At 46.3% G+C, this 14,526-nt stretch overlaps 1 protein-coding gene across 1 annotated transcript in view; it reads left to right on the top strand.

Moving 5' to 3' along the window:
• The first annotated feature begins 446 nt into the window (after positions 1–446).
• Positions 447–14,526, top strand: part of LOC144604203 (actin-related protein 2/3 complex subunit 1B-A-like) — a 31,600-nt gene continuing 17,520 nt past the window's right edge. Inside the window, exons 1-2 of the mRNA XM_078418415.1 lie at positions 447–660; positions 4,096–4,175. Of these exons, the coding sequence (XP_078274541.1) occupies positions 4,112–4,175 (64 nt within the window). The 5' untranslated portion in view covers positions 447–660; positions 4,096–4,111. The remainder of the gene's footprint in view (positions 661–4,095; positions 4,176–14,526) is intronic.

Raw genomic sequence — 14,526 nt, 5'->3', positions numbered from 1 at the left:
ACAGCTGACCCATTCCTTCACCCATTCCTTCTCTCCAGAGATGCTGCCTGACCCGCTGAGTTACTCCAGCACTCTGTGGAACGTCACCTATCCATGTTCTCCACAGATGCTGCCTGACCCGCTGAGTTGTTACTCCAGCTTTATGCGACCATCTTCGTTTTAAACCAGCATCTGCAGATCCTCCCTACACAACATTTTAGATAAACCACTGACGACTGGTTTAAATGAATGTTTCCATTGGCAGTTTGGCTCAACTATTATTGTACGGCCAACAGAGGGTTAATCCATTTATTGCAACTGAGCTGTAAGAGCGGGTTCTGGTCAGAGTGGCTGTGGGAGTGTTGTTGAGGTAGGTGGGTGGATGGGAGGGAGGGACGAGTGGAGCTGAGCTCTGCTCTGAGAGGCAACTGGTGGAGGAGTCAACCGCCCACACCAGGAAGTGGTCGCATCAGACTGTGCAAGAGGAAAGGGAAGTAGGGGAGGATCGAGTGCGGCTCTCAGCCCTTTTCTCTCTCTCTCTCTCTTACAACTGCACCGCCGTTCATGTTGACGGAACAGAGTCCATGAACCGAGGCAGCTTCTCTCCAACAACAGCAACAACAAAACAAAGAAAACCCTCAACTTTCCAACTGGAATCTTTTGCCTTTTAATTGTTTACAGGTAGGTTCGAAGTTTTCAGATGTTTCCTCCTTAAAAAACAAAAGCTCCCTTTGTGAATTTTCTCTCTCTCTCTTCCCTTAAGCGGAACCTCTCGATCTTGACTCATCGGGGCAGAGCTTGGTAATGATGGTCCGTGTAACTTTTCGTGCTAACAATGATGTAATTTATGCTTGCTTCTCTTGCTTGGAAAATACCAAATCACCAGAGAAAAATGGGCAGTTTTGTGGAGCTCCCTGTGCAATTAATATTGTGGGAATCTAGGATGCAAAGGAACAATATCTTGTATTCCATAAACTGGACAGAGTCCCACAGAATGCCCCGAGTGCAATGATGTGGACAAAACAATTATTAGAAGCATAATGAAGATTGTTTTTTTGTTTTACTTTGTTCCTGCTTTCTGTGGGCTGTTCCCAACCAAGAAATATGTTCTTTGTGTGCAGGAGAGCTGATGTCAGCTCCAGATTGCACATGGAAGCTCCAGAATCTACCAGTGTGTCTTTTTTTCTTAATTTTTAGGTTAAAGGCATTTTTTTTTTTTTTTGTGTTTGCATGTTTGAAGGTGAATGTTGAGACTCATTGAACAACAGACGTTGTGAAGCATTAGGGGTAGGATGAATTTAAGCAGTGTAATAAAGGTAGGTGGGATTTCTTTGGAAACTGTGATGGAGAAGTGGAGCAAAGAGGGTTAATTTGTGCAGCTTGGTTTAGAGATACAGCATGGAAACGGTCCCTTCAGCCCACTAATTCCACACCTACCACCCACCGATCACTCGTTAACACTAGTTCTGCATTATCCCTCTTTCTCACCCACTCCCTACACGCCAGGGGCAGTTTTACAGAGGGCCAATTGACCGACAAACCCCCAAAATTTGTGCTGTGGGATGAAACCCACGCGGTCGCAGGGAGAGATGACAAACTCCACACAGACAGCAGCTGAGGTCACTCGTGTCTCCGAAGCTGTGAGGCAGTGGTTCTACCAGCTGCACCACTGTGCCGCCCCTGAGAGATGTTGAAAGTGTTGTTTAGGGTCCGAAGAAGGGTCTCGAACCGAAATGCCACCCATTCCTTTTCTCCAGAGATGCTGCCTGACCTGCTGAGTTACTCCAGCATTTTTTGTCTACCTTTGAAAGTGCTGTTGCTTTGTTATTGACTTGATATTTTTCACACAGAGGGCGGTGGATATATGTGGATGAGCTGCCAGAGGGGGCTAATTGAGGCAGGAACTATAATAACATTTAGAAGACACTTGGAACAGGTGCAAGGATAGGAAAGGTTTAGAGGGATATAAGGACCAAATGCGGGCAATAGACAATAGGTGCAGGAGGAGGCTATTCGGCCCTTCGAGCCAGCACCGCCATTCAATGTGAGCATGGCTGATCATTCTCAATCAGTACCCCGTTCCTGCCTTCACCCCATACTCCCTGACTCCGCTATCTTTAAGAGCTCTATCTAGCTCTCTCTTGAATGCATTCAGAGAATTGGCCTCCACTGCCTTCTGAGGCAGAAAATTCTACAGATTCACAACTCTCTGACTGAAAACGTTTTTCCCCATCTCAGTTCTAAATGGCCTACCCCTTATTCTTAAATGTGGCCCCTTGTTCTGGACTCCCCCAACATTGGGAACATGTTTCCTGCCTCTAACGTGTCCAACCCCTTAATAATCTTATACGTTTCGATAAGATCTCCTCTCATCCTTCTAAATTCCAGCGTATACAAGCCTAGTCGCTCCAGTCTTTCAACATATGACAGTCCCGCCATTCCGGGAATTAACCTAGTAAACCTACGCTGCACGCCGGGCAAGTGGAACTAGAGCAGATGGGGCATCTAGGTTGGCATAGATTGGTTGGGTCGAAGGACCTGTTTTCGTGCTGTATGACTCTGTGGCACTGTTGGGCTGAAACTAATACAGGATACAACCAAGCAGGCAGAAAACGACAACTGAGCTAACAAAGTTTAGATGTCGTACCAGTGACCATTCATGACCACTGCAAGCCACACTTACACTATGTTCCACTTGAATTCACCATCTACAATCCGAATGAGTTCTCTTGGATTCATCAGCTTGAGAAATGTCCACACAGTGTTCATTGAAAGCGAAGTTCAAAGATATCGTAGGCAGAGGATTGAGCGTGGGAGGAGGGGGAGTATTGGATTCAATTTTAACTAAACGGGTCACATATCTGGAACCAGAAACTAATGAAAACAATGAGGGGACATAGATACAGGGTAAGGGGAGGGAGGTTTCGGGGGATGTGAGAAAGAACTTTTTTACCCAGAGGGTGGTTGGAGTCTGGAACTCACTGCCTGGGGTGGTGGTGGAGGCAGGAACACTCACAACGTTTAAGAGGCATTTGGATGGGCACTTCAAATGCTACAACATTCAGGGCTACGGTCCAAATGCTGGAAAATGGGATTAAAATTAGACTGTGTTTGGTAACGGGCGGCACGGACACTATGGGCCGATGGGCCTCTTTCTGTGCTGTAGGACTCTATGACTCTATGAAAAATGCTCCAGATATTTTAGGAAGTGAAGTGAGTTTTCTGTGGCCAGTGTCCTTCCCTTCTTCCCGTACAAACCAAAATGTGTACAGCTCACTCCATTTATACCTCACGCTGCCTCGGCAAGGCCAGCAGCATAATCAAGGATGAGTCGCACCCTGGCCACTCCCTCTACTCCCCTCTCCCATCAGGCAAAAGGTTCAAAAGTGTGAATACGCACACCTCCAGATTCAGGGACAGTTTCTTCCCTGCAGTTATCAGGCTTCTGAATTATCCTACCCCAACCAGAGAGTAGTGCTGAAATATTATCTACCTCATTGGTGATCCTTGGACTATCCTTGATCGGACTTTGCTGGCTTTACCTTGCACTAAACGTTATTCCCTTTATCATGTATCTGTACATTGTAAGTGGATTTGATTGTAATCATGTATTGTCTTTCTGCTGAGTGGTTAGCATGCAGCAGAAGCTTTTCACTGTACCTCAGTACACATGGGAATAAACTAAACTGAACTGAAACATCACCCGTCCATTCCCTCCACAGATGCTGCCTGGCCTGTTGAGTTCCTCCAGCACTTTGTATTTTGTTCAAGATTCCCGCATCAACAGTTTCTTTGTGTCCCCATGCCAGCAGGATGTGGTGTTTTTGTGTGAATTCTTGATTAGTGCGGATGTCAAGGGTAATGGGGAGAAGGCAGGAGAATGAGGTTGAGAGGGAAAGTTAGATCAGCCATGATTGAATGGCGGAGTAGACTCGATGGGCTGAATGGCCTAATTCTGCTCCTATGACGAATGGACTTTACAAGGTAGGTATAAATGTGTTTTATCTGGGGCTGGGGGCTGGGCCATTGATGTTCAGTGACCAGTTGTTTCAAGCAGTTCTGTGTGTGTATCGGTCCTGGACTCTGGCCGACGTTAATTGTCTCCATCTGTTTTAGTTGCAGAACATCAGCCATGTCTTACCACAGCTTCCTGCTCGAACCAATCAGCTGTCATGCCTGGAATAAAGACAGGACCCGTGAGTATTTCAAGCACATCGCCGATCAAACAGCTTGGGCTTCCCACAAGTAAAGCGATCGCAGACTGGCAGTCTCATGTCCACTGATAACCAACGTCAGAGATTTTAAGCTGATCTTTCTTAAACGAGCCACACCACAGTCACTACTTCAGTTGAATGGAACTTGTGAATCATCGCTGTACAAGTTGCAATGTTTGTTACTGCCTTGAATGCCATTCTCCAGCTCGGTCTGACAACTTGGGAATTATGATTTCTGTGGTTTAGATTCAAAATATCTAATAGATGACAAAGAAACATAATACTTTCCACATCGCTAATAGAAAAAGTAGATCAGCTCTGAAGACTGCTCCACTTCGATCGTACAGCACAGAAAACAGATCTTAGCAGCAGAAATTAGTCTGTACTCTGGAAATGGATTATGAATAACTTGCAGGTTTATTAGGGTTTAGCTGGATAAAGAGCTCAATGGGATTGAAACTCAAAGTGCTGGAGTTGCAAAGCAGTTCAGTCAGCATCTCTGGAGGACGTGGACAGGTGACGTTTCAAGTTGAGACCCTTCTTCAAGCAGATTGTTGTTGTTGGGGGGGCATAGCTGGCAGAGAGGTGGGGGTGGGTCAAAGCCTGGCAAGTGATAGGTGGATGCAGGTGAGGGGGGGTTTTGACTGGAAGATGGTTAGACAAAGGCCACTGACCCACTGAGTTACACCACAACTTTGTCCCTATTTTAGGCACTTTCTTTCACTTCCTTAAGTCAGAGCACATAATGAGAATGTCTTCTGATGTTGTTCTGCCTCGTACTTTGCTTCCTGAGAAGCTCTCAAGTTGAGTGTTGTCGGTCTGGTTGCAATCCAGTGCTTTGGATGAGCAGAGTTGGGGGGGAAAGGGGAAGTATCAACAATTATGGACAACTGTTCATGAGATAGACACAAAATGCTGGAGTAACTCAGTGGGACAGGCAGCATCTCTGGAGAGAAGGAATGGGTGACGATTCGGGTCGAGACCCTTCTTTTCTGAAACCATCCTGAAATGGGCATGAACACATTTCACCTGGGGAGGGAGTTGGAGGAAAGAATTGATTTTTAATTGCGTAATCTTGAGGCATCTTTGGTCGGCACGGGCAAGCTGGGCCGAAGGGCCAGTTTCTGTGACTGCTTGAGTTGCCGGGCACAAATGCATACCAACTAACTATTTGCGTTCAGTCTGTCTCTTCCGACAAGAAAGGCATAAATTATATATAAATCCCAACATAACCACTGCAGCCTGTTTGCAAAAGTGTTCTTGTTGGCTTCCTGCTGGGCATGCCAACATAATAAGAACAACACTGACCAATCAAAGTGCGCCTCCTGGGATTGTAACCGACTCTCGTGATCCCACTGCCCTGACTTTGGTGAGTTATATATTCGAGTGCGGCAGCTTCCACACACATTTCAAAGACCTGCTTTGTTCTATTTACTGGAGATTATTTGAAAAGTCCCAACAAAAAGAACCCTATGGTGGCTGCCAGTTCCAGTTCACGGACCTCGGAATGTATGTATTTAGCTGAAATTCATTGGAACTGACTGTGCAGTGATGTGTAATCCAGATGGGCTAAAGATGAGAGAGCAAAAGTGAATCGAATGCAGATGGCACTCGATGCTCCTCACTGCTCCATCAAACCCTGCTTCCTGTTAGCCCAGAGTGGCTGGCTTCAGCAGTTGTACAGAACCGCAGTCCACAGCAATATTAATTGTAAATTGTCCTGTCTGTGTGTGTCGGATAGTGCTAGTGTACGGACGGGATGATCGCTGGTCGGCACGGACTCGGTGGGCTGAAGGACCTGTATCGGCAATGTCTCTAAACTAAACAAAACTAAACGCAGTCTCTTGACAGAATCCCCCCTCCTCGATTCCAGAGATCTCTGCGGCGTTTCTGTTACAGTGAAATACCCCTCCCGAGCACCCCAGGCAACTTTACTCACGAGGACAAGGGGGGGGATCTTGTGTATTTTTCCAAGTCTTTAGGTTTAAATTTATTTATTATTGTCACGTGTACCGAGGTGCAGTGAATAGCTTTGGGATGCTTGCGATCCAAACAGATCATGTGCAATCAAGTCAAACTCCAGTACAATGGGGAAGATACCGAGCGCAGAATATAGTTCTCAACATTGTAGCATCATAGCAATTGATTCCTCCAGAATCTGGAAATCCATCAGTCTCTGCATTGAATGCAACTAATCTCTGCACCTCCAGGGTCTCTCGATGAAGCGAATTTTGAGAATTCTCCTTTGAGAGAAGCATTTTCTTCTCATTTCAGTCCTACAGTTTCAGTGACTTTTTATCTTTGGAGATGCCAACCTTTAGCAAAAAGACAATAGACAATAGGTGCAGGAGGAGGCCATTCGGCCCTTCGAGCCAGCACCGCCATTCAATGTGATCATGGCTGATCATTCTCAATCAGTACCCCGTTCCTGCCTTCTCCCCATACCCCCTGACTCCGCTATCCTTAAGAGCTCTATCTAGCTCTCTCTTGAATGCATTCAGAGAATTGGCCTCCACTGCCTTCTGAGGCAGAGAATTCCACAGATTCACAACTCTCTGACTGAAAAAGTTTTTCCTCATCTCCATTCTAAATGGCCTACCCCTTATTCTTAAACTGTGGCCCCTTGTTCTGGACTCCCCCAACATTGGGAACATGTTTTCTGCCTCTAACGTGTCCAACCCCTTAATAATCTTATACGTTTCGATAAGATCTCCTCTCATCCTTCTAAATTCCAGTGTATACAAGCCTAGTCGCTCCAGTCTTTCAACATATGACAGACCCGCCATTCCGGGAACAAACCTAGTAAACCTACGCTGCACGCCCTCTTAACACTGTGGTGCAAAAGTGTGTTTATAATTGTTAATGGGGAAAAATTATCCCAATGTGGCTTTAACGAGAGAGTTGAACCATCAAAGAAATGTTATGAGGAGCGTCCACATTTCATCCTGCACATCCTGACATTTCAATGCAAATTGCTGGGGACAAAATGACTTGGTGATGTTGTGGCATGTTTTAAAGCAGCCCGTCGTGCAAGGCGCTGGTATACTGAAGGATTGCTCAACCCGATCTCGCCCAGACTTGCACAGCTCACAAAATGCTGCTTCAGAAAAACAAATATTTGGCAATTAGTTTGGGCATGTTGAAATTAGGTCATTTAAAGTTGGAGCCTGTCCTTCCTTTTCACTTATCCCCACCCATATTGAATTAGTGCCTGGCTTACCTTCTTATCTTTCAACTCTTCACAATGCAAGCAGCATAAATCGGTCTACCCAACATTAGCGATGCCAGCTAACCCCTGTAGAAAACAAGGAACTGCAAGTCCTGGTATACACAAAAAGACACAAAGTGCTGGAGTAACTCAGCGGGCCGAGCAGAAACCTCCGGAATTTCACTTCACCAAGCCCTCCGCCTTTCCCAGAAACAGAAATCTTGCCAAAAATAGACATAAAGTGCTGGAGTAACTCCGTGGGTCAGGCAGCATCTGTGGAGAAAAAGGATGGGTGACATTTCAGCCATCTTTTTCTCCAGAGATGCTGCCTGACCCGCTGAGTTACTCCAGCACTCTGTGATACGTCACCTATCCAGGTTCTCCAGAGATGCTGCCTGACCCGCTGAGTTACTCCAGCACTTTGTGTCTTTCTCCTTTCCTTCCTTCCTTTCAAAATGCTCCTTTCAACTTATTTGACCGGCCTTTGTCTCTTCCCATCAACTTTTTGCGCCTGGGCATTGAACTTTGACGGCAAAGTGTCATAGTGAGAAGATTTTACTTTTCAGGGGTAATGGTCAGAAAGCCGAGGAAGTAATGGAAAGAAATTTGGGAACTTCTTTTATCAATGGTCAGCAAAAAAAAAACTGCAGTCAATCTAAACATGTAGTAGTCAGAAAATAAACTGTGTGTGAGTGTGGGCGGGTGATCTGCTGGCCAGCAGGAGAATGACATGATATATGGATGGATTTACCTCTCTGGTCTTTTAGTTTCTGGCCAGTTAGACTTGAACGCAAACCAAACTAAACAAAGCAGAAGGTTCTCCTTCAGAGATGATCAGGCACAATCCTACGTCTGATTCAGAGGCTACTGGATGAACTCTCTCGCTGAGAGCAGAACATCCAGGGTCTTTCCTTATATTTATTTCTTACATTTAACGTAGAACAGGACACAGAGTCTCTTGCCCAGAGTAGGGAGAGCCAGGGGACATAGCTTTAAGGTGAGGGGGGAAAGATTTAACAGGAACCTGAGGGATAACTTTTTGATGCATAGGGTGGTGGGTGTAGGGAACGAGCTGCCGGAGGAGATAGTTAAGGCAGGTACTATTGCAACATTTAAGAAACATACAGACGGGTACATGAAGAGAATAAGTAAAGAAGGATCATGGCCAAAAGCAGGCAGATGGGACTAATGTAGATGGGGCGTGTTGGTTGGCATGGACTCCAGGGTTTTGAACCATTTCCGTTTATTGCAATGCTATTTGTGGGTTCCAGGGTGGCGCAGTGGTAGAGTTGTTGGCTTACAGTGCTTACAGCGCCAGAGACCCGGGTTCGATCCCGACTACGGGAGCTGTCTGTGTGGATTTTATACGTTCTCTCTGTGACGCGTGGGTTTTCTCCGAGATCTTTGTTTTCCTCCCACGCTTCAAAGACCTGTAGGTTTGTAGGTTAATTGGCTATTTGTAAGTGTAACTTGTCCCTGGTGTGTGTAGGATAGAGTCATGTGCGGGGATCGCTGGTCGGCGCTGACTCGGTGGGCCGAAGGGCCTGCTTCCGGGGGTGTATCTCTAAGCTAAAGTAAGACCTCCAGCAAGGTTTCCTGTATTCTAACCATGCCCACAGGTCGTTAGTATTTTACTAGCAGTGAAGTGCAAATGTGCCTGCCTCTGCAGATAGCAGCAGCCTGCAGCAGTTGAGAGGATGTTGGGGAAATGTTTTCTGCAGAAACCACAGAGTGGTGACATGGGGCGTGGTCTCGGGGCTGGCTAGCTGGTTGGCTGACGAAGGTGCAGAGCCAGCTCTCCACACACACACACACACCAGCAGTGGCTGAGCCAACACCACTATCTTTGTCTGAGGACACTCTGCAGCAGGGTCTCGACCTGAAACGCCGCCCATTCCTTCTCCGCAGAGATGCTGCCTGACCCACTGAGTTACTCCACCATTTTGTGTCTATCTTTGCTGTAAACCAGCATCTGAAGTTACTTCCTCCAACTGTTTTTACTCTTGTTAGAGTTTTATACTGATCTGAAGAAGGGTCTCGACACAAAACCTCACCCATTCCTTCTATCCAAAAGATGCTGCCTGTCCTGCTGAGTTACTCCAGCATTTTATGTCTATCTTTGATTGAAACCAGAATCTGCAGTTCCTTACACATTTACACTGATCAGTTCTCTTTGTCATGTACTTTGTTTCATAGAGTCATACAGCGTGGAAATAGGCGTTTGGCCCACATCCCTCTAAACCTGTCCTATCCATGTACCTGTCCAAATTTATTTTTAATGCTGTGATGGATCCTGCCTCACCCACCTCCTCTGGCGGCTCATTCCATACACCCACCACCCTTTGTCACGGTGGCGCAGCGGTAGAGTTGCCGCCTTACAGGGAATGCAGCGCCAGAGACCGGGTTCGATCCCGACTACGGGCGCCGTCTGTACGGAGTTTGTACGTTCTCCCCGTGACCTGCGTGGGTTTTCTCCGAGATCTTCGGTTTCCTCCCACACTCCAAAGACGTGCAGGTCTGTAGGTTAATTGGCTTGGTAAATGTAGAAATTGTTCCCAGTGGGTGTAGGAGAGTGTTAGTTTGCGGGGATCGCTGGTCGGCGCGGACCTGGTGGGCCGAAGGGCCTGTTTCCGCGCTGTATCTCTAAAAAAAAAAGTAAATTTGCCCCTCGGGTTCCTATTAAATCTTTCCCCCCCTCAATTTAAACCTATGTCCTCTAGTTCTTGATTCCCCTACTCTGGGTAAAAGACTCTGCATTTACCCGATCTATTCCTCATGATTTTGTACACCTTTTTAAGATCACTCCTCATCCTCCTGCACTCCAAGGAATAATGTCCTCCTAGCCTGATCAACTTCACATGGATCTTATTTTTCCACCCAGTGGTTTAACAAATTTTCCCTCTGTTTTCAAATACTTTCATCCAATTGTGCCCCTTCACGTCTCCATAAATCCAACCATTTAGATATTTTAATAATCTGCCAAATATTTTATCAGTTTGAATACTTTTTAGTAAGACAGGCGATCATATATCAGATTAAAAGTTTATTAAAAAAACTGCTGATATTGTTCTGTAACAGCTGGTCAAGCGGCTGCCTTGAAATGCCAGACACCTGGGTTCGATCCTGACTTTGTGTGCTTTCTGTGTGGAGTTTGCACGTTCTGCCTGTCACCACCTGGGTTTCTTCCGGGTGCTCCGGTTTCCTCCCACATACCAAAGATGTGTGGGTTTGTAGGTTGATTAGTTGTGAATCGAGTTGTGAATCTGTGGAATTCTCTGCTTCAAAAGGCAGTGGAGGCCAATTCTCTGGATGCTTTCGAGAGAGAGTTAGATAGAGCTCTTAAAGATAGCGGAGTCAGGGGGTATGGGGAGAAGGCAGGAATGGGGTACTGATTGTGGATGATCAGTCATGATCACAGTGAATGGCGGTGCTGGCTCGAAGGGCCGAATGGCCTACTCCTGCACCTATTGTCTATTGTCTATAATTAGCCGCTGAAAAGTTGCCCCTGGCGTGTAGGGGGTGGATGAGAAAGTGGGATAGCATAGAGCGGGTGTGAACGGGTGATCGATGGTCCAAAGGGGCTGATCCATGCTCTATCTCTAAAACAGAATTGAATTTAAAGAAGGAGATCTTTTGCTTGTGATAATTTTGTTTAAAGTGTTATTCGGAAGAGCTGATAACCATGATACCGTAATTGATTCACTGGCATTAATGATCCAGTGATGTTTCCACTGGTGGGAGAGTCTAGGACCAGAGGTCATAGCCTCAGAATTAAAGGGCGCTCTTTTAGAAAGGAGGTGAGGAGGAACTTCTTTAGTCAGCGGGTGGTTAATCAGCAGAACTCATTGCCACAAAGGGCTGTGGAGGCTAAGTGAGTGGATATTTTTAAGGCAGAGATAAACAATTTATTGATTAGAACGGGTGTCAAGGGTTACGGGGAGAAGGCATGAAAGTGGGATGAGGAGGCAGAGATCAGCCATGATTGAATGGCGGAGTGGACTCGATGGGCCGAATGGCCTAATTCTACTCCTATAACTTGTGACATAGATAGTATATGTCACAAGGGGCCACAGTTTAAGAATAAGGGGTAGGACATTTAGAACGGAGATGAGGAAGAACTTTTTCAGTCAGAGAGTGGTGAAGGTGTGGAATTCTCTGCCTCAGAAGGCAGTGGAGGCCAGTTCGTTGGATGCTTTCAAGAGAGAGCTAGATAGAGCTCTTAAGGATAGCGGAGTGAGGGGGTATGGGGAGAAGGCAGGAACGGGGTACTGATTGAGAGTGATCAGCCATGATCGCATTGAATGGCGGTGCTGGCTCGAAGGGCTGAATGGCCTCCTCCTGCACCTATTGTCTATTGTCTATAAGCCCAAGGAAGTTAACACCTATGACCTGGCCCAATGTATGTCCCTCAATTAAAACCTCAAAGCAGCAGTCATTTAATTAATTATGTTAGTGGAAGTTTGCTGCTTGAAAATTGGCTGCTGATTTACTTCATGAAATCATTAAAACTACATTTCAAAAAGTGCAATATTTTGGGATGTCCACAGGTTGTGTAAAACGTTAGACACGTGCAAGTTTTTGTTTAAACAGTGCTGCTGTTTAATCTTCTCTCTTTGCTCGGGCGTGTTCCTGTTTCAGGGCTGATTACTTGACCATATTTGGAAATGATTGACTGGATTTCCATTCGCGTTCTGAAGCTGATGTCACGATTTTATTTGTAGCGTTTTGCAGTTTCCCCTTTTCTCTCTCTCTCTCTCTCTCTCTCTCTCTCTCTCTCTCTCTCTCTCTCTCTCTCTCTCTCTCTTTTTGATTTCCCACAGTAAGTTATCAAACAGGTGGCCTCACCAACAACCTTTCACCTCTCCAACCCAGTCTTTGCCGTAACATCAAACATGAATCAGTACACAAAATGCTGGAGTAACTCAGCAGGTCAGGCCTGACCTGCTGAGTTACTCCAGCATTTTGTGAATAAATCGATTTGTACCAGCATCTGCAGTTATTTTCTTATATATATATGAATCAGTACACCACAGGAAGGTCATAAGGAATAGGAGTAGAATTAGGCCATTCGGCCCATCAAGTCTACTCCGCTGTTCAACCATGGCTGATCTATCTCTCCCTCCTAACCCCATTCTTCTGCTTTCTCTCCATAATCTCTGACACCCGCACTGATAAAGAATTTATCGATCTCAGGACCAGGCCCCTCGGCCCACAATGTCCACGTACGTTCAATGTCTTATCTCATCTGCTTGCACATAATCCTTGTCCCTCCATTCCTTGCATTCCCATGTGCCGAACCAAAATTCTCTTAAACGCCATTACCGTTTCTGCCTCCACCACCAACCCTGGCAGCGTGTTCCTGGCACCCACCACCCTCTGTATAATGGAAACAAAACTTGGATCATTATACATTCAGCTGGATGCAAGGAATTTCAGATGCTGGAATCTTGAGCAGAACACGCGGTGCTGGAGTAACTCTGTGGGTCAGGCAGCATCTCTGGGGGACTTTGGGGATGTTTCTCCAAGGGTCAGGACCCTTCTTCAGACTGATTGTAGTAGGGGGTGAAAGCTGTGATATTCTGCTTTTACATCTATATCGGGAAGATCTCTTATTCTCTGCCTTTATAGACAATAGTCAATAGGTGCAGGAGGAGGCCATTCGGCCCTTCAACCCAGCACCGACCGCCATTCAATGTGATCATGGCTGATCATTCTCAATCAGTACCCCGTTCCTGCCTTCCCCCCATACCCCCTGACTCCACTATCCTTAAGAGCTCTATCTAGCTCTCTCTTGAATGCATTCAGAGAATTGGCCTCCACTGCCTTCTGAGGCAGTGAATTCCACAGATATACAACTCTCTGACTGAAAAGGTTTTTCCTCATCTTTTCCTCATGCCTTTAAGGACTAAAGCAATGCTTCCCTTCGCAGCTCAGACGCTGGGATCAGCCATGTCACTGGGATGAGCCGTGTCACTGGGATCAACCAGCCAGGAGATAATCAACACTCCTCATAAGCCAAGCAGTCTTAAGCACTCCAGTCTTTGGATCAAGTGGACATGTCAGTTCACTGCATGATTTGACTGATTGCAACCTCATTTGGATTCAAGTTCCCTCCTCTGGCCAGCGGCCATTGCAGTAACTGCTAAAACTGCCTCTGGCTATCATTGAAGAGCGTTTATCAGAAGTACAGACTAATCTTTGGCCAAGTTTGCAAGGTAAAATGTTCTGCACGGTTTGAACTTCAGAGTTCCACTAACTGTGCTTGCCTGCGATGCAGGAGGAGGCCATTCAGCCCATTATGTCTATGCTGGCTCTCAGCAGAACAATTCACAGTTCCCCTTCTCATAGTCATTCTCTCTCTCTCTCTCTCTCTCTCTCTCTCTCTCTCTCTCTCTCTCTCTCTCTCTCTCTCCTCTCTCTCTCTCTCTCTCTCTCTCTCTCTCTCTCTCTCTCTCTCTCTCTCTCTCTCTCTCTCTCTCTCTCTCTCTCTCTCTCTCTCTCTCTCTCTCTCTCTCTCTCTCTCTCTCCCCCCCCCCCCCTCCCTCCCCCTCTCTCTCTCTCCCCCTCCCTCCCCCTCTCTCTCTCTCTCTCTCTCTCTCACATAATCGAAGACTTGTCCCACCTCGCTCATTCCTACCTCTCTTGGCTCCCATTAGGCTGAAGCTTGAAAACGTGCACCACTAGACTCGGGAACAGTTTCTTCCCCTATGTTACCAAGCTTCTGAATGGTCTTTCCATAAACTAGGGTTCCGTCCAAAGCACCTCTACCCCAGTGCGGACATTGGACTTTGTCTCTGGAACTGCAGTGCTACGATGGCGAGAACTATATTCTGCACTCTGTACCTTCCCCTGTGCATGGTATCTTCCCCTGTGGTATTGAGTTTGACTTTATTCTATTTATGTATAGTATTAGTGTAGATATCTGACTCAATTGGAAAGCATGCAAAACAAGGTTTTTAGCTGGTAGACACAAAATGCTGGAGTAACTCAGCAGGTCAGGCAGCATCTCGGGAGAGAAGGAATGGGTGACGTTTCGGGTCGAGACCCTTCTTTAGTTTTTTCTCCTACAACGTTTGTAGCTGTATCTTGATAGATGTGACAGACAGTAAACGTGAACCTAACAGG

Source organism: Rhinoraja longicauda, chromosome 21 (genome assembly GCF_053455715.1).
Source record: "Rhinoraja longicauda isolate Sanriku21f chromosome 21, sRhiLon1.1, whole genome shotgun sequence".
In the NCBI taxonomy this organism is placed as follows: Eukaryota; Metazoa; Chordata; class Chondrichthyes; order Rajiformes; family Arhynchobatidae; genus Rhinoraja; species Rhinoraja longicauda.
This window is presented reverse-complemented; position numbering and strand designations above follow the sequence as displayed.